This window comes from Xylaria bambusicola (assembly GCF_022495145.1).
Source record: "Xylaria bambusicola strain CBS 139988 unplaced genomic scaffold F5B22scaffold_1, whole genome shotgun sequence".
In the NCBI taxonomy this organism is placed as follows: Eukaryota; Fungi; Ascomycota; class Sordariomycetes; order Xylariales; family Xylariaceae; genus Xylaria; species Xylaria bambusicola.
In genome coordinates this window covers 1,298,217-1,320,003 of record NW_025953554.1, presented here as the reverse complement: position 1 = coordinate 1,320,003, position 21,787 = coordinate 1,298,217, and the positions used below count along the sequence as shown (strand labels likewise).

Below are 21,787 nucleotides of genomic sequence, written 5' to 3'. Positions count from 1 at the left end.
TACATATTATATTATGCGTTGACTTTAGTTTTGTAATTATTCTTATCCAGCGGTCTGGTAAGATGGTGGTTTACGACCTACCTATGTGCCTATTTAACCATTTCTTTAGTAACATATTTGAATGTTAATGATCAGGAGTAGATTTAGTTGTGGGAATACGTTTCAATATCACTTATGTCGTGAGTATAGTATGGTATGATGTATGCTACGCTATGCTATGCTAATTCCATCTAAGCCCCTACGAGAGGCTCACAGATGGGGAGTATGGCCTACCAATCCTAATAAACTAGGGAGTATGTACATGATTTATTACACCCTTACATGATGAATCTCGGTTCACCCACGGATCTAATGCACCCCTCCACCTTGGCATCACATCGTTGGGGTTGGATTATTGTACAAGATGGTTTTGTCTTCGATACATGATTTCAATCCTTTATTGCGTGGACCCCGTCTTTAAATTATTTCTGTCCCTTGACGAGAGCACCGGCATTCGGACCGGGAGACTTGAACGCTTTCTGTCTGTCTGCGTAGTCCTTGATGATCAAGGCGCAGGTTGCGTCGGCGCACAGACGCTTCCGTCGCTGAACAGGTAGCTTTGAGGCGAATTCGAGACCGCTTGCTCGTTCCACGGCCTCAATAGGGACCTCGAAATCAGCAAGCGGCTTCTCGTTGGGAATGGGCGCATTGGGGAGAACGAAGGCGCCAATGGCGACCTTACCCGTACCGGGCGAGCTTGAGCCGCCCTCCTCGGCGAAGATAACCTTGTAGAAATGTGTGGGCACAGCAACGTTGGGTGGGTTGCCGATGACCTCGTACTTCACGTACCACTTGTTGTCTGCGGGGTCGCGCTTTGGAAGGTATAAGGGGCCGGTGACTATACGGACACTGGGGTATTTTTGGGTGAGACGACGGCAGAAGTCTTCGAAATGCGCCCAGTAATCCCGGTTGAAGCCCTCGCCGACCTGAGGCGACATGTTGGTCAAGTAGAAGGTTTCGTCCATGGCGCTTTGTGACCACTTTGCATCAGCCGCGGGGACCTGGTGGCCCCGGTCGTAACCGGATCGGAAGTAGTCTTTTAACTTGGCTCGAAACTTTTCTGGCACTCCTTCATCTTCAAGAAATACACTGTGTTTCCGGTCGCCGTCTCGCATCGCTACAGACGCGGGCGTTATATGTTCAATGACCCAGTGAGGATTCCGTAGCCGACGGTCGAAGGAGGATACCAGGGCTTGTCGGGTTGCGATGTCTGCTACGGGACCAGGAAACCCGTACTCGAATAGTCCAGCTGGGTCTACGGGCGCGAGACCGCCCAGAGCAGCGGGAGCTGAGGTAGAAAGGGGATACTGCTGATTTGGAGGCGTGAACATTTGCTTGGAGGGAATGGGAACGGGCGCCGAGGTAGCATTGGTTGAGACGGTTGTGGTGGTTGTAGATACTGTCCTATTGGCGGTGTCAAGCTTCCGCTCGGATTGCGATCTTGAAGAGTACATGGCTGCTGTGAGGGCGGCACCAGCTCCTGCGCTGGCAGCGGCAATGATTGCAAGTGTACTTTTGGACATGTTGGCGGCTGGGGCTCCTCTTGGAGCTGAGCTGACGGGATCGGTTTTATAGATGCGATAGAGGGCAAACGCGAAGGCAGGAACAGGGCAGAGATAACGATGACAGACCAGCTGAAGGAACTGTCAGGCGCGTTTATTGCGGGCGATTATGAGGCTCACGAGGGGGGCAATGCAAAGCCCTCGTGGTGGTGTGGGATGGTGCAGATGTCTTATCCAGACGGTGTGGGTGGGAATTTTTGCATGTACATAGTAATGGGGTTCAGCCTCGAGGCGAGGTGACGAGCGGTAGCGAGTAGTGGCAGGGGTCTTTAACTGGAGGGCTAAGGGCTTTACATTAGGTAGGTACTTAGGTACCTAGGTAGGTAGGCAGCCAATCAAAGCCGTAAATGCAAAGTGCGGGCTGTTCCGAGTAAACGAATGAATGACCCGAGTCATCTGTACCCCAACTAATATAAGTACATAGATTACCGGCGCATGAAGGTATCTAACCGCCTACCTACAGTTACACAGCTACATACCAGTATTTGAATGTCTGGGTACATTTGACCATGTGGTGACAGCTGCCATACTGTAAGGGTCCCAGCTTATGTGAAGTTGCAGGTAACAGCAGAAATGGCCATTGGCTCGTCTTTGACCATCCTTGATGACTCAAGCTTCGAACCCGTGACGCTTCCTTATCCATATCACGCAGCAAATATCTCGGTCTACAGAGGAGCATAAGTGATGTTCACCTGCCCTGGCTACTATATAGGTATGTATATCTGAAAACCGTCTCGTTCAGTAAGATCCTTGCCTAGGCTATGACGTATTTGCTGCTGTCTTTTTCTAAAATCACTCGTCTGATACTATCGACGTCGGTTCACCCGCCAGAGACTGTCGAAGTTCTCCATCACATATAACTATCCACGATATCATATGTACAGCTGCAACACTCGGATGTACCCACACCTGCTGGACGTAGTAAGGCTAGGCATTAACATATATAGGTTAGATGGGTACTTAGCTATATAAGTACTACTTACTTATAGTAGCACAGGAAGAACCATCCGAGTTCAGGGTCCTGACTTAGCCAATGCATCCCGTAGCACATCATCTCATGCACCAATGATATGTTATTGATGTTAATAATGATTACTCCCTTATGTTGGGTAAAGTGTGCCTTGTCAGGTCCTTTTTGGGCGCTAGCATCTCGCCCCACTACGATGAAGTCGAGATACTTGCATAAAATCGTAGTCTTCGGTGGTTCGAGTATAACGAGATACCGTGGCAAACTACCCATGCCTTTACATGGGTCCGCAAATACAGAGCCAGGAAAACTTCATATCCTTACATGATAGTACAGAGTAGATAGGGCCGAAAGGGGGTGCTGGAGCGGACTGGAGCAGCGTCGCATCCATACACGTAGATGGCCATCAAGGTTCCCAATACTGAGGTTCTCGCATGTATAGTGCATATATAGTATATATACGTGGTTGTATCTTTACTACCTCGACTACTGCTCTGTACCTCTTCGTATGGTACTGTCTGATCTCGGTCGGGATCAGGTTGGCTAGCCTAGGGTCAGCCTAGCCAATCATGTCCCTCGCGAATCCACTACAACTTTTCAACTACCGCCCGTCTTGCCCGTCCTGCCCGTCCTGTGCCGGTGCTGTGCTGTTTGCGGCGGGGCTCCCCATGTACTTACTTCGTAGTGTACTTACTGCCCATGCTTAGCTTAGCGTAGCGCCCGGGCGTCATAGCCCCTGCAGCCGATAGGTGACCTCGATGCCTGCTGCTTGAGGCTTGCTGCTTCTCGCTTCATGCGGGATACCGTCCCTCCATTGTCCGCCCGCCCACCTTCCGTACACCTCTTGAGGTATTCTTTCAGATTTATCTACCTGGTATATATCGATTTGTTTTCTCAGATTCCTGCGACCTCCGAGTTTTTTTCTTGTTTGTAGCATCATCTTCACCTCTACTTTGCATCTCCAACTATCACCTTCCTATACACCTACCTATCTTCCTCTTTTTGGGGGACGTTTCTGCTTGGACGTCTCAAGATACTTTCGCATTATTATACCACCGCCTGCCTCTGCTCAATCAATTATCTAAAGTCGTAACCTTGTGTCGCTTGACCGTTCAAGCTCCCCCATTCCGCAGTTACAATCAGATTGGCCGAACCGAACGGGACACTTTTGCTGCGAAGACGCGAGCCCATGCCTCGTTGATCATCCCACATGCGAGAGCGTGAGAGTGAGGTAGACGAGTAATAAGTTAAAAGGGGGGAGCGGCAATAGTCCATACTAGAGCATACTACGGTCCCTGCATGTCGGCATAATGGCTACGTCGTCCGTCGCATCTATAATGGCCAACGCGGGGATTGATAACGACCTAAGAGGGTGGATTATGTGTATCGTGAGCGGAATTGGTATGTATAACACCAATCACTCAGGTTGCATGAGGCTTTACTTCTGCTGAACATCCATACTAACGGCAGTTGTCTGTGTTGTGTAGCTTGTGTTCTCGGTGCAGCCATAGTCTGCGTTGACGTCGTTGTCCGATTATTCCCTGGCAAAAAAACATTTCGGATCCAGGACAGCAATACCTTCCTAGCCTGCTCACTGAGCTTGAGTTTTGGTGTCATGGTGCGGCCACTCCACATATCCATATATGACGTATTGTCCTTTGAGACACGACAGCTAATATTGGAATATATAGCTCTTCATGTCATTGAATAGTATGCTGCCGGAGGCAAAAGCATATCTCAAAAAGGCTGATCTTCCAGAAAACCACGCGAGCCTCATCCTAATGGGCTGTTTTGTTGGTGGGTTCGTAGGCATTCAAATACTGTCGAGGCTGTTCCATCAGTTCCTGCCATCACATGTCGTCGACTGCGATCATAGCCATGGCGAACACTCTGTAAATGGAAGCGTTCACGGTGGTTCTCAAAAACGATCATCTCGGGCTCGCAGCGTTGACAAGCGTGATGCGCTCCCCTATGCGTCAGGAAACGGACCAAAGCATCCAACAGAGCAAGTGGACGAGAATGAACATCCAAGTGAATCAACTCCACTACTAGGAAACCAAAACGACACACCTCATTCTCATTCAAATGGGTGCGATGCTCTTAGGAGGGCGAAGTCCGTCCAGATCGATCATACCACACCACTTGACCATCCAACCCGGGACCGGGCCAAAACTGGGGTACGACGGCCATCTGTACTAGAAGTACCCAAGCGGGTTGTGTCCTTCATGAAAGACACCAAGACCAACTGTGACGAATTAGGGCCTTGCTTCGGATATACAGATCCTTGCGGACAGGAATGCTTCAAACATTTGACAACTCGATGCAATGGTATCTCGCGGGCGGCAACCTTCATTCGAACAAATACGGCCTACGCTGGCGCAAGTATGGACAGAGTAGACGAAGACAGCGAGGGTCTCTCACAAGTAAGTCCAACGCAACGTAGAAGCCGCGCACAGTCACGTGGCAGCCGACCACCCAACGATCCTGATTGCGACTCGATTTACTCAGACGATCTCGAGTCGCAACATCACCACCATGTCGCAGAAAATGCGTTCATGTCCATAGGACTTCAAACATCAGTAGCTATCGCTCTGCACAAGTTCCCCGAAGGCTTCATAACCTATGCCACAAACCACGCCAACCCAGCTTTGGGGTTCAATGTATTCATCGCACTTTTCGTACACAACATCTCCGAAGGCTTTGCTCTTGCCCTACCATTGTACATGGCGCTGAACAGCCGGCTAAAAGCTATTCTCTGGGCTTTCCTCTTGGGTGGTCTAAGTCAGCCTTTTGGCGCTGGGATCGCCTTTGCATGGTTCAAGCTGGCCAATCACACGCATTTGACTCCCGATGCCGTAGCCTATGGCTGTTTATTTGCCGTTACGTCTGGTATCATGGTCAGTGTCGCTCTGCAGCTATTTGTCGAGAGTTTGAGCCTGAATCACAACCAGAACTTGAGCATTCTGTTTGCATTCTTGGGCATGACGCTGCTAGGACTGAGCAATGCGTTTAATTCAGACGCGCATTGAGATTCATGTTGGAAAAAGGAGTAAAAACAAGACGAGATTACGAATAGCTCTGCATTTTACAATCACAGAAATTAGGAAACCACATTGGATGGTTGGTACTGGTACATACATACAATTTTTGGTTTTGTTTTTTGGCTTCATCAGGGATAGGCACCAATACCTACATCGGCACACAGACTGCCACCGGCGTTTATGGATGAATACAGAATCACAGTAAAAAGGGATAAACTTTGTTTATACACTACCAGCATTAAGGGTCAAAGCTGAAAATTGCGGGCTGACAAGATAGGGCTGAGCAAGCTACTGGCTGGAAAACAAACAACAGTGTGTACAAATTATTTCGTACATTGAAAATCCAGTCTTACTGAGCTACCAGTGCTTTCTGAAGTGTATTAATTCTGTCTGATGTAAGGGATATCGAACGCTATCATGAAAGTTTCAAGAGGAGGCTTCTTGGTACCACCATCTTGTCTCCTCGTGTCTCTTGTGGGGTAGTAACTTATAGGACTTGTTTGTAGTGTATATGTACTACAGCCTGTTCAAAGACGCCCCCTGTCTACTCTAGGTGCTTCATCATTTAACCCGAAGAAAGCGGTTGGCCTTTAAGAAAGACATCGGTGTGTAATTTACAGTCTGCTGCTTTCCTCCTCGCCCTGCGTGAGCGCGCCGCTCATCATCATCTCTCCTTGTCCGTTTCCAGCCCCAGTGACTATTTCCCGCCCACCCTGCGTCCCCCACCACGTGACGCCGACGACGGCACGGTCGACGTCTAGTTCGCCGTTGGCGAGGACTTCCCATAGCCTGTGGCGCGCGAAGTCGCGCATCTGTGGGTCCGCGATCGCGATGCTTGCTTCGGCGGCGCGCGAGAGCCACTCGTTGACGAGGTGCAGGGGCAGATACGGTAGGGCATCAGTAAGGGTCAGGATAAGCGTTGTCTGCTCCGAGATCAAAGGTGTTGCGGCCCCGGCCTGCTGATTCGCTGAAGATAGTGTGTCAGGGGTTGGGGGTAGCGGAGTGGTAGAGGCGCTCTCGGCGCGGAATCGCAGCATTTCGAGTAGCGTTTCTGAGAGCTCGGGGTGAGTGATTGAGATGGGATAAGGCGGACTTGTGACCTGCATCACGGTGCGGAACGCAAGGCGAAATTGCCGCGGGGAAATGCGCGTCGGGAAAGCGGCGAGTAAGGTGTCGATGTAGAAAGGGATTAAGGGTGCGGTGAGCGCGCTATGCTGTGGACAGGAGAATACACTTAGGAGGGCCGCGTGCGAGGATTCGAAGAGCTCGAGAGTTAGAGAGGATGGTGGCGTGTTGGCTGGTGAGATAAGCCAAGAAGTAGGTGAGAGGTTCGTACTTGCTGGCGCGATCACGAGCGCCTCGACTGAGGGCGTCGAGAGAGAAAGAGGGAGATGCTCAGCTGTGTTGAGGTAGAAGAGTGCTAGCGCTTGGTGTACAGGTGATGGCACATTAATCGTTGGTTGGGGAAGCGTTTCTTGGAGGAAATGGGTGCAGGCGTCAGGGTATCGAGTTAGAATGTCGAGGGAGGTGAGATAAGTGAATGAGTAAACTTGGAATGGGTTCCCGCCTTGTCGCGACGAGATAAAAGATAGATTTCGCAATACATGGAGTGTCTTCGTTGCAAGCGTTGGCGCTGTGCTATCAGTGCGTAGACGAGGGTCTAGAAGGCACCGGCCGACTATAGGTTGTAGTGTTGATACAACCGCAAACATAATCTTTTTAAACAGCTGCCAGAGCATCGGCCAGGGTCCTTGAAGTAATTCAGGTGATAGCTTGACTGGTTCGACAGAATGATCAACTAATGAAAGTGCGCAATGTTCCCACTTCTCTAACACGCCAGCTGTGAATGACAGGAGGCTGTCCTGAGCGCGAAGAACAATGCTTGAGTCTCCTGCGTGTTCAACGGCGAAGACACCGAGCCGAGACAGAGGGCCCATGTTTTGCGCCAGAGGTCGCGAGTCAAGCTGCTGTATGCGATTGACCGAGGAAGAGCTGGCAGGCCACCCGAAGCTGCGTGGTGGTGTTAGATCATGCTCTATCGCTAGGATGAAATCGCCATTTTGGAAACCTTCTTCACCCAGCATAGCTTCTACTACGGCGGGCAGAAGGGCATTGCCGTTGAGCAGCGCCTTGTTGGCGCCCGAGAGCAAAGGAAATGCATATGTCAGAGCTAATGCAACAGCGCCTCTGCCCAATGCTCCAGTTCGCGAGTTATCCTCCAAGGCCAAATTGGCTGATGTGGCTACAGCTTGCTCGAGAGTGGACCGTAAACCCCATGATAGAGACCTCCTCTCCTCACCCTCCATGCCCATCAAGATGCCTGCGAGGACCAGTGTGTGCTGCCACCGGCTGGATCTGTCATCTAGGCCCTTTGCAACAGCACGAGCCCAGTCTTGAGCACTAACGCCGCTCCCAACCAGTGGCTGTCCTGCAGGTAGATTCGCGTTATCGAGCTCATTTCGGCGCACGTGTATCGCGGCGGTGTTGAAGATGCTTATGATCCGGAGACAGGTGCGCAAGCCATCGGGCTGCTGCCATATCGAGCGGGCGACTAAGAAATGCGATGTGAGAAGAGAAAGGTTAAGGGGGTTGGTGAGGCTAGTCAGGAGCGAGTTCGTCGTTCCAAGGATCTTGTCGGTTTGAGAGGCGTTTGGGGCATCTTGATAAGCCCGGAGGACGGTGTTGAGCAATCGGTCGGCAGGCATGATAGCGATTGACCTCTAGAAACCGTTTACTAGAGTCATGGCGAGCTCGCGCGAACCACCGCTATCCTTGGTCTAATGGGAGACTCTAAGCGCGAAGAATTATTTGTTGATGCTTTACGAGGTAGGTAGGTAGGTAGTTGGACGTTGAACACCACACTGGCGTCAGCTACCTACCACATGCCGAGGTCCGGCAGCCCTATTAACCCCCTGGTAAATTCGGTACCTAAGAGTCTCAGCTACCCACATACACCGCTGTAGTTCCCTTTTAGCCATGTACTTCTACCTGCTAGCTACCTAACTTTTAAATTGCATAGGTAAGGGGTCACATCCAACCTCTACTTAAGCAAGAGCTTCCAACTCAACTTCAACCTGATCCAGCTTCTCTTCGGGAAGCTTTTTATCTTCTCCATCAGATCTCTAACTTCTATGGAACTAACAGTTCTACCGTGAATTCGTAGCGGAAATCTAACTTTGAAGAAATGCTATAAACACATCGTTTCGCCCTGGTACGACGGCCGGACTTGATGCGCAAAGGGCTGGGCTGTCGGCTAGCATCTCAAGATGGCTTCAACTAAGAGTTGCCCTAACTATCCACCACCCGACTATACTGTTCCACGATTCCCTTCTCTCTGTTGGCCCCCTCATGCTTGCGCAATATATACCGTTCAGGACTCGTGGCGGTTTACTCTTATCTGGACTTTGATCCTTTTCATTGGATTCCACCTTGGCGCTACCGCTATCTCCCTGCTGATGCAGGTCGGCAAGCCGAGGTCAATATGGAAGTATCTATTTGCCATTCCCGTCGTATACACAGTAGTGGCTGGCGTCGAAGCTCTCGTTGTCGGAAGCATCGTCGGATCTGTGTAAGGATCTACCCCCTTTTAACCGGGTGACCCGTCATCATTCTAGGATTGTACTGATCATTTATCACTAGACTTGGCGCCGTCTATATAGCTGCGTGCTACAAAATGTCAACATGGATCCCCTTCATCTGGGGTCTCATCAATGTATTAGTTCTAATCATCTCATCCTTCACTTATCAAGGCGGTCTGTAGTGACTATGCCTCAGAGACTGGGATATTCTCAGGGGGTGACCACCCAGGCGGTAGTTCCTCCGTAGGCACTTCTCGAATCGGCTTTAAAACCCTCGCTGGATTTCCTGCCGCGACCATGAAAGGAGGAATATCTTTGGTGACTACACTACCGGCGCCTATTGTCGTACCTCTTCCGATAGTAACCCCACGAAGGACAATTACGTTACCGCCTAACCAACAATCCTCGCCGATGACAATAGGGGCACCATCTTCGGGGCCGTTCGTACCATTTCGCACCCTGGGGTCTGTGGGGTGATTACCCGAGAAGAAAGAGCAATTCGGCCCAATCAAAGTTCGGGCGCCTATAGTAATAGTGCATGTATCAATCCAGGTTGAGTTACAGTTGATGTATGCACTCTTGCCAACCCTTCTTTTGTGAGCTGTGTCCACTAACGCTGGCCTTAGAAACACATACTTTACGTTATAGCCGTAGTCCATCTTTACAGGACGATCAATCCAGGGGAAGTCCCCTAACAGATCTTCATCATCCTCTGGCGTCCCTGCCTGTGGTGGCAAGGGTGTCTTATCATCTACTATTCTGGTTCGAATCTTGTCAGACGAATACCAGAGCCTGAACGAGAAGGGTGACCTTACTTCTGGAATAGCTCAATAAGCGTTCGTCTGGGAGCCTCGCCCGCAGCATTGAAACGTTCGTATGCTTGACGACATTTCTTGCGATCCGCTATGAGATCCGGGGTAAAAGCAAAATAAAGGTCCCCATTGATCATGCGCCGCTTGTTTTCTTCTGGGTCTACTGCACGCAAAGCCATGATAACAAGAGCACAGAAATCCACTGAGAACGCAAAGGGGTGCCGGGGCGAGCGGAGCTAAACCATTTTGTATACTTAGTATACTAGGTGAGATTATCTAGGTTCCCTTGCAGGATATTTGTCCAGAATAGCTACTCCAGTCCGAGGCCGGCTAGATATTCCTCGGCCCCTCGGCATTCAATATATCCTTACCTGTGGTAATAGAGTAGACAATGTACATACTACTATGTACTATGCGCTAACCCACTAAGCTGCTTACCTGTAGTGTACTAGGCGAGCTAGGTATGTAAATATGTAGGGAGTTAGATCTCCTGGTTGTCCCTGGTTTTCGATCTTTCAAAAGATGAGTCTACAAGCGGCTGTCCCTGGGTTGAAACTGAGCAATGATACTCGAAAAATTAAACAATCACTATTTGCTATATGTGTAGACAAGGGCCGGTACATGTTTTTGAAGGTTTACATCTGTAAGCTGTTCAAGGTCCCTGTGGGGTCAGGTCACCCCTGTCTGCGTTTCTGCTATCCGGCGGCCACCGCGGGGCAGAGTGACGCCGAAGCTCATCCGCACCGCGATTCTGCCCCTAACCACCGCTCATTTGTTCAAGGACAATAACGTGTGCCACCTCTCGTTTCATCTTCACCCAACAAACAAAGAACAGCAGGGTTCCAACTTCTGCTTTCCGAGCGTAATGGCGACTGTTAATTGAGTCCCCCTTTGTACTCGAGGGCCCCCGGAGAGCTAGTCTAGCAAACAAACGACGCCGAGTGTAACAATGGACTTCCCGCCTGATAGGTAAGCAAGCGCCTTTCTCGATTCCTTTTCCCCTAACCCTGGAGACCTCGATCGGCATTCCAGTTCACTCTGTTCGATTGTATGCATCGTGTCAATGCTGTCCAAAGTGTCAGCTAGATGCAATGTCGCCTAACAACTCGAACTCGCAACCTCTAAGTCCTTTGGCTGTTCCACCTCCCTTCCCTGGCTCTCCACCCCGAACGCCTACTTTCTCGCGGCTTCCAACTCTAAACGAGAATCCGGAGGAGGAGAAGCCATGGGCCACGAGACATCGTCGCCGCCGTTCGCTTGTCGTAGACGCGATATCGCCAATCACAACGCGTACGTCACCGTGGAATGCTGACGATATATTACTACCTAGGCACAGTCCCCGTGTCCCGAATGCGCAGCTGCGGCCCGACCTAGCTTACTTCCCCGGCCATTCAAAGTCTCTAGAGGGAATAGCTATCCGATCATTCTGTCTCGGTATCACTCTCGCGGTCTCTGTAACAGCTATTATCCTAATATTATCATTGACTGCGTCGCCCCTCTGGCGCATTCCTTTCTTTTTCGGCGCACTCTCAGCCTTCCACTTTTTGGAATTTTGGACGACTGCCAAGTACAATACCTCGGTGGCCAAGATCGAATCTTTCCTTTTGACTGCCAACTGGCCAGCGTATGCCATCGCTCATGTGGCAGCTTCGCTTGAATGTCTGGTAACCAAGCTGTTTTTCCCGAATCGTGCATGGGCGCCTTTCTATAGCGGCCACATACTCCTCCTCTTGGGGTTTATATTAGTTATTCTCGGACAGGCTGTGCGGAGTCTAGCTATGATTCAGGCCGGAACCTCGTTTAATCATACTATTCAACGTAAAAAGAAAGACGATCATGAGCTAGTCACTACGGGCATATACTCGTTCTTACGGCATCCTGCGTATTTTGGCTTCTTCTATTGGGGGATCGGGTCGCAGCTGGTCCTAGGTAACCCAATATGCTTTGTTGGGTATCTGATCGTTCTATGGAGATTCTTCGCAACACGTATCAAGTCTGAAGAGGGTGATCTCGTCCAATTCTTCGGGGACGATTACACCGACTACAAGAAGAGGGTTGGAACCGGGATTCCTTTGATTAGATAAAACGCTGGGACTGCGCAAATAGCCAGAATTGGGGTGTTTCTGTACAGTATCTTCTGCTATTCTTGCCGTACCATTAGGCAGCACAGTTTTCGCTAAGTCTGAAGAAGCTGCCTTAGTTTTACAAGACCTGCAAGAACTTGTACAACAATCCTAATTCATGCTAGTAATGTAGTAATATACAACGCTTCCTGTATCAAGCATATCATGAATTGGCATGCCGTACTTCCCAGTCTGAACGACTACCTAAATCCTCACAGGTGTTGGTTATCACCATTGGAGCAATTACATCGTTACAACTGTGATGTGATTTGGAGGCAGAACTTGGATGGTTCACTACCTACTATAATGTATGAATACGTAGTAGGTATATGTACATTATATTAACTAGCGCGACTTGGTACTCGGTACCCGATGCTCCATGCATTGTTTCACGGCCCCATAATTTTCTAGCCACATTGCTTCTCCTTATCGATAGTATTACCGCAGTGAAATCAGGGAGGTACAGATGGAGACCCTTGGCATGGCAATTAAGAAGGCCACGATTCAACACAGGTAGGTACTCGAATCCGGTGGAACGTGAAAGCCATCCCAGGCGAAGCAACGAAAGCACGCAACACGCTTCCAAACCACAGTCGACTCATGGTCAACTTCATCCATAATCACCCGTCTTCCCGACCGCCGCCAAAGACCCTGTCGTAGGGCACGTCGGCACCATGAGCTCAGACTACTCCTATGACGAGCAGGGTCAATTCTACCCCTTCTTCATCTTCACCTTGTCCACCATCATAACTCTGCCTCTGACCTACAACCTCCTCGCGCCATCCAAAGATCTAGAGGCCCTCGCACCCCGAATAAAATCCTCGTACAAACCCGAGCATGGCGACCTCATTCAAGCGCAAGCCAAGGCGCATCGGCGAAAGCAGCGCAGGGTCAAGCGCGCCATCGCTGCCCTCCTTGGATGGGCTATCATGGCCGGCATGCTCTACCTAATCGTCACAACCCAGCGCACAACTGCCAAACTATGGAATCCCTACGATATCCTGGGCATATCCGAGTCTGCCACCGAAAAGCAGATTAAATCCCACTATAAGAAGCTCGGTCTTAAATTCCACCCGGACAAGATTCGACCGGACCCGGCCAAGAACGAGACCGTCGAGTCACTGAACGACAAGTGGGTGGAGATGTCCAAGGCTTACCAGGCCCTCACCGATGAAGACATCCGGAACAATTGGATTCAATACGGGCATCCAGATGGCAAGCAAGGTTTCTCCATCGGTATTGCCCTCCCCAAGTTTATCGTGTCGGATGGAAACGGAAAGTATGTGGTGCTGGTCTATGCTATGCTTCTAGGCGTGCTTCTTCCCTATCTTGTCGGCTCATGGTGGTATGGTACGCAGCGATTGACTAAGGAGGGCGTCTTGGTTGAGAGTGCGAACAGTCTTTTCCGCGAATACACCGAGGTCACTGATGAAGGAGATCTTATCACGGCCCTGAGTTCCGGGAAAGAGTTCAGGTCCCTTCTCAAAGGTGACAAAGCCGAGTCTGGTCTGTCTAAACTAGAGTCGAGAATTCTAGAAAAGGGCCAAATTACCCCCTATGCCGGCGGCCTCTCTGACAAAGATAAGGACAAATTGGAACATATGGAGAGCGGTGTTAGGCGCAAGGTCCTCGCTCTTCTTTGGGCTTATCTAGGAAGAGTCGAATTGGACGACCCAGCCCTAACCAGCGCCAAATATTTGGTGGCACCTATCGCTCATGCCCTTTGCCGCACCTCTACTGCCATAGCGCTTGCATACGGCAACACAATACCCCTGTTGGCTTCATATCATATTGCCCAACGATTTGTTCAGGCGATCCCGCCGAAAGCCTCTCCTCTTTTCCAACTTCCATATTTCACCCCTGCTGTTGTGAAAGCGGTTGAAGATGATGCGAAAAGCCATATGAGCGTTCAACAGTTCATGGAGCTCCCTGATACTCAGAGAAGAAAATTAGCGGTCGGAAAAGATCTCCTGAACGAGCAACAATATCAAACAGTTATTGAAGTTGCCAAACAATTACCCCACTTCCAAGTTGCAACAGCCTTCTTCAAGGTGACGGGTGAAAAGTTCATCATCCCACAATCTTTAGTAACATTTGTCGTCAAAGGTCGCTTCGTTCCACCAGGAAGCACCGATGTACCCGCTATTAATGAGATCGACCTTGAAGACGTAGATCCACCGGAAGATGATCTAGACGCTATGCTGGGACGCAAGAAGACGGTCAAAGATGCTAGTGGGAATTTGATCACCGAGGAACACAAGTCAATCACGCCACCTATTACGTTCGCGCCTTACTATGCTCGAGACCAGTCGCCAAAATGGCACGTCTTTTTGTCAGACAGCAAGCAAGAAAGAATGGCTGTCCCTCCTTTCACGTTTACAACGTTTGATAAACCAATCTACACGCCTGACGGAAAACCCACCTACAACGTGCAGACTTTGAAGGCTCAATTTGCGGCGCCTCCACAGGCGGGCAAGTACACCTTCGTGATGCACCTTATATGCGACAGCTACGTCGGCTTCGACACCAAGTTGGATGTCACACTATCCGTGGAAGAGGCTAGCAAGGCGGCCCAGATGGCGGCGGAAGATGAAATCAGCGAGCCTGAAGAAGGTAAGTTACTGAAACTAGTGTATCTGTACCCGTTCAATGCTAATAACCCATGTAGATTCGCTTGCTGGTCAAATGAGTGCCTTGAAAGGTGGCGCCACCGCCAAGCGGAAGCCTGTCGCAAATGATGACTCCGATGACGAAAGCGGCACCGAGGAGGAGGAGTCGGATACAAGTGCTACTAACACAGACACGGAGGATGAGTCCTAAAGCATCAGATTTAATATTATTCTTGTTTTACAAACTTGTTTAACTTATGGCATAGCCGAACCCGGAGAACAAGAGGCTGTGTTGCCCAACGTTGTGTCTTTGTTAGTACCATACTGGCTCTTGTTCCATATAGTGTGGATGGGACAGTCGTACGCTCTGTAGTATTGCAGCAACCGGTATATGCAAAAAAAGAAGCATAGGTCGGCGCATTCGGCGTTGGGGTGCTGTACATTTGGTGTGATAACAGGTGACCGGGATGCCTCACATCACAGATGTAGGTGGAGGAAAAATAGAGTATAGTCTTGTTTATTCTTATATTGAGCTAGATTCCGTCTGCTTCATCAGTACTTAATGACATGATACATGTGTTTCCGTTTACTGGTACGAGATACGATACGTCGGTGCGTCCTTTTGGATTTATATGTTCCAGATGAGACTGTGGTTCAAAGAACAATCAGAGATGCTTCTCCGTTTCACATCATCGCACTATTCGCGCCCCTTTTCATTATCGTCGAGCAGGAGCCTTTTAGGAAGTCCGCTGTTATCAGATAACTAGCACTTCGTGCTGCATTTATGAAGGAGCTGTGTAAGTCACGGATGCAAGCAACAATAGTCTTTCCCCTCGACATGGCTTTTACAAGAATTCTGGAAACTCCGAATACGTAATATGTAGCTGGATATACATCTCTTATATAAGAGTAGCTAGCTAAATGCTTAGACACCAAAAAGGCCGTCAGAAACGCAGGTGAAGCTCCCAACGAGAGTCAAAAATTAGACTAGTAGTGGGTGGACCTGGTCTCGCTGGATACTGTTAAACAATACACGAATAACACCGTCCGCCCGAGCAGTCTATCCTTGAAATGACTGCTGTGTCCTTTACCGGGTGAAACTTGGGTATTATACAGCCGGGGTTTCACGCCGGCGTTCATTATATGTGATGGAATTCTCTCAACAGACCCTGATACCGCAGACCTCGACACCTTTGCCTTCTACGGATGCCTGGCGATTGAAGTAAGTCTGTAGAAGCTGGCTCACGAACTCTGCGTCCGAAGGACTCCATATGTCGAGGCCCATCCTTTTTATTACGTCCGAGTCAATTTGGACACCGCGGCCAGGCACATCCTCCTCGTCTGCGTCGACGAGCGCATCGTCTTCTTCCATTGGGCTTTCGTCTCCTAAGCCACTATCGCTGAGAGTCTCGATTACATATGTTAGCGCGCCGAGAAACTGAGTGGTCAACCTGTGAAAATAACCGATTATGGCGAGCTCGGCGCGGGCTTCGTCTACATCTAGCGGTACCGATGCCGCTGTGGAGGATCGTCTCGGGGTGAGAGATGATATTGATGCCGAAATGTCCGCTGGGCGCGGCATATTCATGCCCATTGTGGAAGATGCCAAGTCGCTCGAGAAAAGAGAAGCGTCCTGCGCGGCCTCCTCGGCCTCGTCTGACCGTAGCTTCTCACCTGCTGATGCCCACCACATGAACCCGCTATATGCAAGAGCCGTCCAGCTTGTGGGTTCTACCACTTGCTCTGCGTCGTCTAGTAATGCATCGTCTTCTCTATATGCAGCCACTGTCCCTGGTGTGTTCGGAGCTGAAACTACAACGTTTCCTTCTAGACGAGCAATTCCGGCCTTGAAAGAGCGGAAACGGCGCATATCGCGCTGTGTAGCCTTAACAATTTCTCCATTTGAGAATTCGATGGTAGGCCATACATGACTCTTTGCGTTGGAAGTGTGGGGTGGTGGCATAGTGATGAGCATGTCCCACAGCGTGTCCTTCTTAGAGAGAATGCTGTCGGTCGTGCAGGCTACCCATCCAGTCCCAGCTTCCGATGCACTATCGGGGGGTTCGGCATCTGTGTCGCTAGCATGCTTTGCGTCTTCTGTTAAGAAAGGGATATCGTGAACACCAATGCAGAAAAGCGGCCGCAAGCGAAGTGACGTAGAGTCGGGTGGTAAAAGATCTGACGTCGCGATTGGTACATTGGAAAGTACAGAGATATTGTAAACTGCAACAATCATTAGACCTCAGTCTTCCATATCAATGATGCACGAATTGGATTATTTTTACCAAAGTTGCAAGCTTGTTCTACCGGTGCATGGCCAGATATCAAGATTCGTTTGCGCAGCAACGCAGCGCGATGTATAGGGAATATGAGCGGACCAAATGTATCTATAAATTTGGTCAAGCTCCAGGCCGGGTGAAATGGCGACAGTCGGTGTCCAGGTAGCATTAATGCTGCTCCTTCAGAAGCTGAGCGATTCCTAGAATCCCAGGCCGTGTTCGAGGGTTTAGAGGTCGCAGTTGGAGATGCAGGGTCATTCCCGGACGCGGGTTCATCGGTGGGTTCATCGCCGGTGGAGTCGCGCGCTTGGTTCTTTTCCCAATACTCCTCAAGGATGCTTATATCTTTACTGTCTACAGCGAGCTTGCTAAAATGCGCAATGTCAGTCAGTGGTGACCTGAGCATACCGAGCAAACTAGGACACGATATATAAAGAGATGCAGTAACGTACGAGGCGATTGCCTTTAGGCTTTCGGCATGTTTCCACGCCCTGCCTAAACGTCCGTAGCTTAGAGGAACAAGGATGCCAACTGCCAACATGCGCGCATTGCGGGCAGCGGTATCCTGGACGGGCGCATTGACGAATGCACTCAATCCGGCATAGCCATCGTTCACGAAATATATGAGGTCCTCGGATACGGTGTGCAAGCCGGACGGCAGCGACTTGTATTCCACGACCCCCTCGAGCTCGACGTCGGGCTTGGAGGCTTTCCAGGATATGGTGTAACCGGCTTTGACGTCGAAGTCGATGAGGAAGAGGGCGGAGACAGGAGGCAGGTCTGGTAGGGCGACGACGCTGGGGCTTTGGGGGAGTCGTACGTGAAGCTCCGGTTGGCCACGGCGTGAAGCGGCCATGCTTTGGATGACGACGATATGGCGATGGCGATGACGTTACCGGTCAGCAACAGCTGTAGCGCGCGCAGGTAACCGAAATAGGTCGATTGGGGTGTCTCAGTGCATTCTCGGGAAGACTTAATTCGGCCTAACAGCCAATCGAGCATGCGGGCAGGCTATAGCAAGTCATTTGTTGGGCCCGGTGGTGAGAACGAGATTCCATTGGCAACGCAGAGGGCATGGCAGGCAGGTTGAGATAGCCGATCAGATGATGCGGCGAGATGCCAGGACCGGTACCTCCGGTAGGTGGAGATGGAGCCGGGTACAGTGCCGGGGCTTGTGCCTACCGCCTATCTCACTGTGTAAGTTGGCCTAGGTACCTGGTATCTGAATATTGCCTGCCTCAGGCTGCCTGAGATACCTAAACATCTCAGCCAGATAGACTTAACCCACTTCATCGCTAGTATAGTAGAGATGTCATATACGCAGCAGCTCCTTCAACTGTGGTATGATGGCTTTAAGTTGTACTACTATACACGCAGATTACCTCGCAAAGACGAGAGGGCCTACTTGGAACTTGGAAGAAAGAAGATATTGAAGGGGGGGACAGAGGTGGGGGAGAAGGACAGGGATGAGAGCTACCGTAGCTAGCCTCAAACAGTACTCAAATATACCCAATTGGCATTGATCAATCATCATTTATAGCAGCTCAAGGTCAGATTGCTTACATAAACCACACCCGTTCAGAAACGGTCGGAGAATCAACCTGCAGGTGAGAAGATTATTATTAAATAGATACAGCAGCCACATGCAGAAGTGGCCAGCTGCTGCATACCTACCGGTATGTGTGAGCAGATACCGGTATCTACCCCGTGTACGCCATGGCCGGGGCAATACCGCCGGGCTACGCGGATCATCCACGGATCATCCCCAGTTGTTCCCGGAATCACCTACTTTGGATTGTTCATTATCCTCTGAAGAGGTTATATCTCCCCTCCGAGCCCGTTTGTTTTATCTATCGATTCTTTAATCTCAAGTTTACATTGGAATCATAGCAGTTAGGAGAACCAAGCAGTCCACTAGGTCCCCAACTCACTATCGAGAAATAACTAGAAGATGGACAATATCTTCAGGGTCGATGGCATGGTGGCAGTTGTCACCGGCGGCGGCACCGGTATTTTCAATAGGGCCCCGGTTATCGCGAATCGTTGGAACTAACAGAAGTCTGGTAGGCATCGGATTCAATATGGCTAAGGCGCTAGCCAATGCGGGTGCTAAGAAGGTCTACATCCTCGGTCGACGCAGAGAGGTTCTCGAGAAAGCTGCGAAGGCACATGAGAGCTTATACCCCATCGTATGCGATGTCGGATCAAAGGAGTCCCTTCAAGCCGCTGTAGATGCCATCACTAAAGAAAGCAGTTATGTCAATCTTGTGGTAGCCAATTCGGGAATAATTGGGCCAGCAGCACGGTTCCACCCTGATTCTAGTATCAAGGACCTAAAGCAGCGCCTTTTCGATGATGTATCCATGGATGACTTCTCACAGACGATGAACATCAATGTCACAGGGGCATACTTTACTATGCTAGCCTTCCTCGAGCTACTAGATGCCGGCAACGAAAACGCGCGAAAAGGTGGTTTCGGCGCTCCGTTAAGTGCGGGCAGCAGCACGGTTCCCTCAATACAGAGCCAGGTCCTTTTCACTAGTAGTATCTCAGCATACAGCCGTGCCTGGATTTCGCCGCCTTCATACTCAGCCAGCAAGGCAGCTATTGAGCACCTTGCCAAACATGCCAGCACGAACCTCGCGCCCTACGGTATCCGGGTCAACGCTATGGCCCCTGGGTGTAAGTTGACGGCTGGTGTTATCAAGACTCAGGTCAAACGATCGCGGACAATACTAATCGATATTTGCGTAGTGTTTCCATCCGAATTGGCCTTCTTGAATATCCAAGAACGTGATCCATCCAAGGAGCATCCCTCAGAGCTACGATATATCCCTGCTCAGCGGTTCGGAGGCGAAGAGGAGATGGCAGGCACCGTTCTATACCTAGCAAGCAGGGCTGGCGCAGTAAGAAATATTATCCTTCATATTATCCTTCTTCTTCCTCCCCCGCGACCTTTTCTGAATGAAAATGTGGCCCTGTTTTTCGGTCAAATCCTCCTTATACCTCAGTCACTAATACTTAAATTTCGAAGTATTGTAACGGATTAGTTCTTGTCAACGACGGTGGCAAGCTCTCCACGATGCCAAATTCATATTAGACTCCTAAAGCTATATATGTACCAGGGCCAGCCGTACAGTTGTAATTACTATGTACTCACATGACCATTTACTCAGCGGTTGAAGAAAGCATGTATCTTTCCTCTGCAATCCGATCAAATATAATACGCTATATCCATTCCGTAACTATGGCCTACCTAAGCCGAAGCTTGTTCTTCAGGAGCTTGCCTGAAAAATGTCTCACCACTCGGGGAGAACCAAAGATACGCATCATGAAGAGTTGTGAATTTGTCTTGTCAATCGGACGTATTTCGGCCCTTTTCGGAAGATCTGTATGTCCCCTCTTCGGCTCGGAGAATCACAACAGGAGATTCTATAGGGACGCATTCGCGCGCTGTCCCCGGATCTTCTGTAATGGTAAAAACATTCACCATTTCGACAAAATTTGTTGAAATTGGATGTTCGGAATTGTCTTATAACTATCTACTTACTACGGATTAATTAATTGACAGTCTCCGTAGTCCGAGTAGGCTTCCGAAATTACACAGGTAACATTCAGTTATACTGATGCAACTATGGTCAATCTGCCGATCAGCTCGATACCAGACCTGTATCATCGCATCTTCATTGTGTTTCATGCCCTATAGGTTACAGCGGACTCTCGAACCCGTCAGTAACTTTATTAGTGAAGATGCCAAGATGATCTACTGTTTGCTTTGAATTCCACAGTTATGTCAAGACCCCCCCACCCCCTATTGCTTTGATACGATACTGCCAACTGTCGGGGCGAAGCATAGGGAGGTTAATTTTTCTGACCGTAAAAATCAAAATTGCACGCCTCTATTGTTTATATTGGCAATGAGAGATTGAGTCGGCTTATCCACATTCGTCGTAAAGATATCTCGTCGCTCTACGCGAAGTTGGAGGAAGTGACATTTAGTATGTTTTCGACACCATACGCAGCTAAAACTAGAGTAAAGACCTTTGTCAATGTCGTTTAGCAACAAATCTGCGTAGTACCCTTCAGCTCAAGTTAGCGAGCGTTTGTAATTGATCTCAATTCAAGATATACGGCTTTTGACGTGGCAAGGCGGACAAGCTTCAATTGTATGAAGTACGAATTACTGCGGGCATCGATTGCAATGATAATCTAGTGAGCAAAAAGGAGGGGTTGAGATCACGATCCTACAGTGCTAACCTACACGTGGTTACGAAGAGGCAAGACAACGTCCTTGTTACAATACTTGCCATATAAAATAATTCTGAAACTCCAAATTTAGCGCTGAATACTCTTTCTCACTGCACCAATCTGATTTCAGCTTCTTGTTCACTGTTCTTTGCACTTCGTTATCGCTGTCACTTATTATTGGCGTTGCACATAGCCACGATAGAAACAAATTAACTAATAGGGCTCAGAAGTCCTTGTGGAAAATCTACGAATGTATAAGGAATGCTAAACGAGAACACAAAATCCTATGTGGCCAGACACGGCAGTTTCTCTTCCAATCAAAAACCATTATTCTTGATACCACTCCTGCAGACAGCTTGCACTTTGAGTCCTCTGTGCATGCACGATGATGATCCATTGGCCCAGGAGAAGCGGGGTTGGAGAATGAGTCAAATACTGAAATTTGTCTGGCCGGATCAATTTTATTCTTCTTTCTCCTATCCACCTCTCCGTTAGTGATACTCACGCATCCTGTGAAAGACTTGAGCAG

The 21,787-nt window shown here is 49.5% G+C and overlaps 8 protein-coding genes across 8 annotated transcripts; 4 read left to right on the top strand and 4 right to left on the bottom strand.

Annotated features, from left to right (window-relative positions):
- Window positions 1-130: 130 nt before the first annotated feature.
- On the bottom strand, window positions 131-1,838 carry F5B22DRAFT_583430 (uncharacterized protein). The gene has a single exon (XM_047973358.1). It carries the CDS (start codon window positions 1,560-1,562, stop codon window positions 462-464), a length of 1,101 nt encoding a protein of 366 aa, XP_047836446.1. The 5' UTR covers window positions 1,563-1,838; the 3' UTR covers window positions 131-461.
- A 1,855-nt stretch (window positions 1,839-3,693) lies between these two features.
- F5B22DRAFT_17469 (Zinc/iron permease) lies at window positions 3,694-5,866 on the top strand. Its single transcript, XM_047969353.1, has 3 exons — window positions 3,694-3,969; window positions 4,056-4,186; window positions 4,260-5,866. The coding sequence occupies exons 1-3, from the start codon at window positions 3,879-3,881 to the stop codon at window positions 5,595-5,597; spliced, it is 1,560 nt and encodes a 519-aa protein (XP_047836445.1). The 5' UTR covers window positions 3,694-3,878; the 3' UTR covers window positions 5,598-5,866.
- Window positions 5,867-5,910: 44 nt separating this feature from the next.
- Window positions 5,911-8,533, bottom strand: F5B22DRAFT_17472 (uncharacterized protein). The gene has a single exon (XM_047969354.1). The coding sequence runs from the start codon at window positions 8,312-8,314 to the stop codon at window positions 6,224-6,226; it is 2,091 nt and encodes a 696-aa protein (XP_047836444.1). The 5' UTR covers window positions 8,315-8,533; the 3' UTR covers window positions 5,911-6,223.
- Window positions 8,534-8,633: 100 nt separating this feature from the next.
- F5B22DRAFT_583424 (galactoside O-acetyltransferase) lies at window positions 8,634-10,736 on the bottom strand. The gene is made up of 4 exons (XM_047973357.1): window positions 10,003-10,736; window positions 9,824-9,946; window positions 9,249-9,775; window positions 8,634-9,177 (listed from the first exon to the last, which is right to left on the bottom strand). Exons 1-3 carry the CDS (start codon window positions 10,176-10,178, stop codon window positions 9,373-9,375), a joined length of 702 nt encoding a protein of 233 aa, XP_047836443.1. The 5' UTR covers window positions 10,179-10,736; the 3' UTR covers window positions 8,634-9,177; window positions 9,249-9,372.
- A 132-nt stretch (window positions 10,737-10,868) lies between these two features.
- On the top strand, window positions 10,869-12,185 carry F5B22DRAFT_17427 (putative isoprenylcysteine carboxyl methyltransferase). The gene is made up of 2 exons (XM_047969349.1): window positions 10,869-10,968; window positions 11,330-12,185. Exons 1-2 carry the CDS (start codon window positions 10,949-10,951, stop codon window positions 12,081-12,083), a joined length of 774 nt encoding a protein of 257 aa, XP_047836442.1. The 5' UTR covers window positions 10,869-10,948; the 3' UTR covers window positions 12,084-12,185.
- Window positions 12,186-12,604: 419 nt separating this feature from the next.
- F5B22DRAFT_583419 (Sec63 Brl domain-containing protein) lies at window positions 12,605-15,321 on the top strand. Its single transcript, XM_047973356.1, has 2 exons — window positions 12,605-14,735; window positions 14,791-15,321. Exons 1-2 carry the CDS (start codon window positions 12,797-12,799, stop codon window positions 14,940-14,942), a joined length of 2,091 nt encoding a protein of 696 aa, XP_047836441.1. The 5' UTR covers window positions 12,605-12,796; the 3' UTR covers window positions 14,943-15,321.
- On the bottom strand, window positions 15,322-18,481 carry F5B22DRAFT_583417 (uncharacterized protein). Its single transcript, XM_047973355.1, has 3 exons — window positions 17,463-18,481; window positions 17,017-17,378; window positions 15,322-16,954 (listed from the first exon to the last, which is right to left on the bottom strand). The coding sequence occupies exons 1-3, from the start codon at window positions 17,864-17,866 to the stop codon at window positions 15,891-15,893; spliced, it is 1,830 nt and encodes a 609-aa protein (XP_047836440.1). The 5' UTR covers window positions 17,867-18,481; the 3' UTR covers window positions 15,322-15,890.
- A 480-nt stretch (window positions 18,482-18,961) lies between these two features.
- Window positions 18,962-20,110, top strand: F5B22DRAFT_641020 (short chain dehydrogenase; the record flags this gene model as incomplete). The annotated part of the gene is made up of 4 exons (XM_047977929.1): window positions 18,962-19,019; window positions 19,078-19,692; window positions 19,765-19,916; window positions 20,045-20,110. 4 exons carry the CDS (start codon window positions 18,962-18,964, stop codon window positions 20,108-20,110), a joined length of 891 nt encoding a protein of 296 aa, XP_047836439.1.
- Between the last annotated feature and the right edge of the window lie 1,677 nt (window positions 20,111-21,787).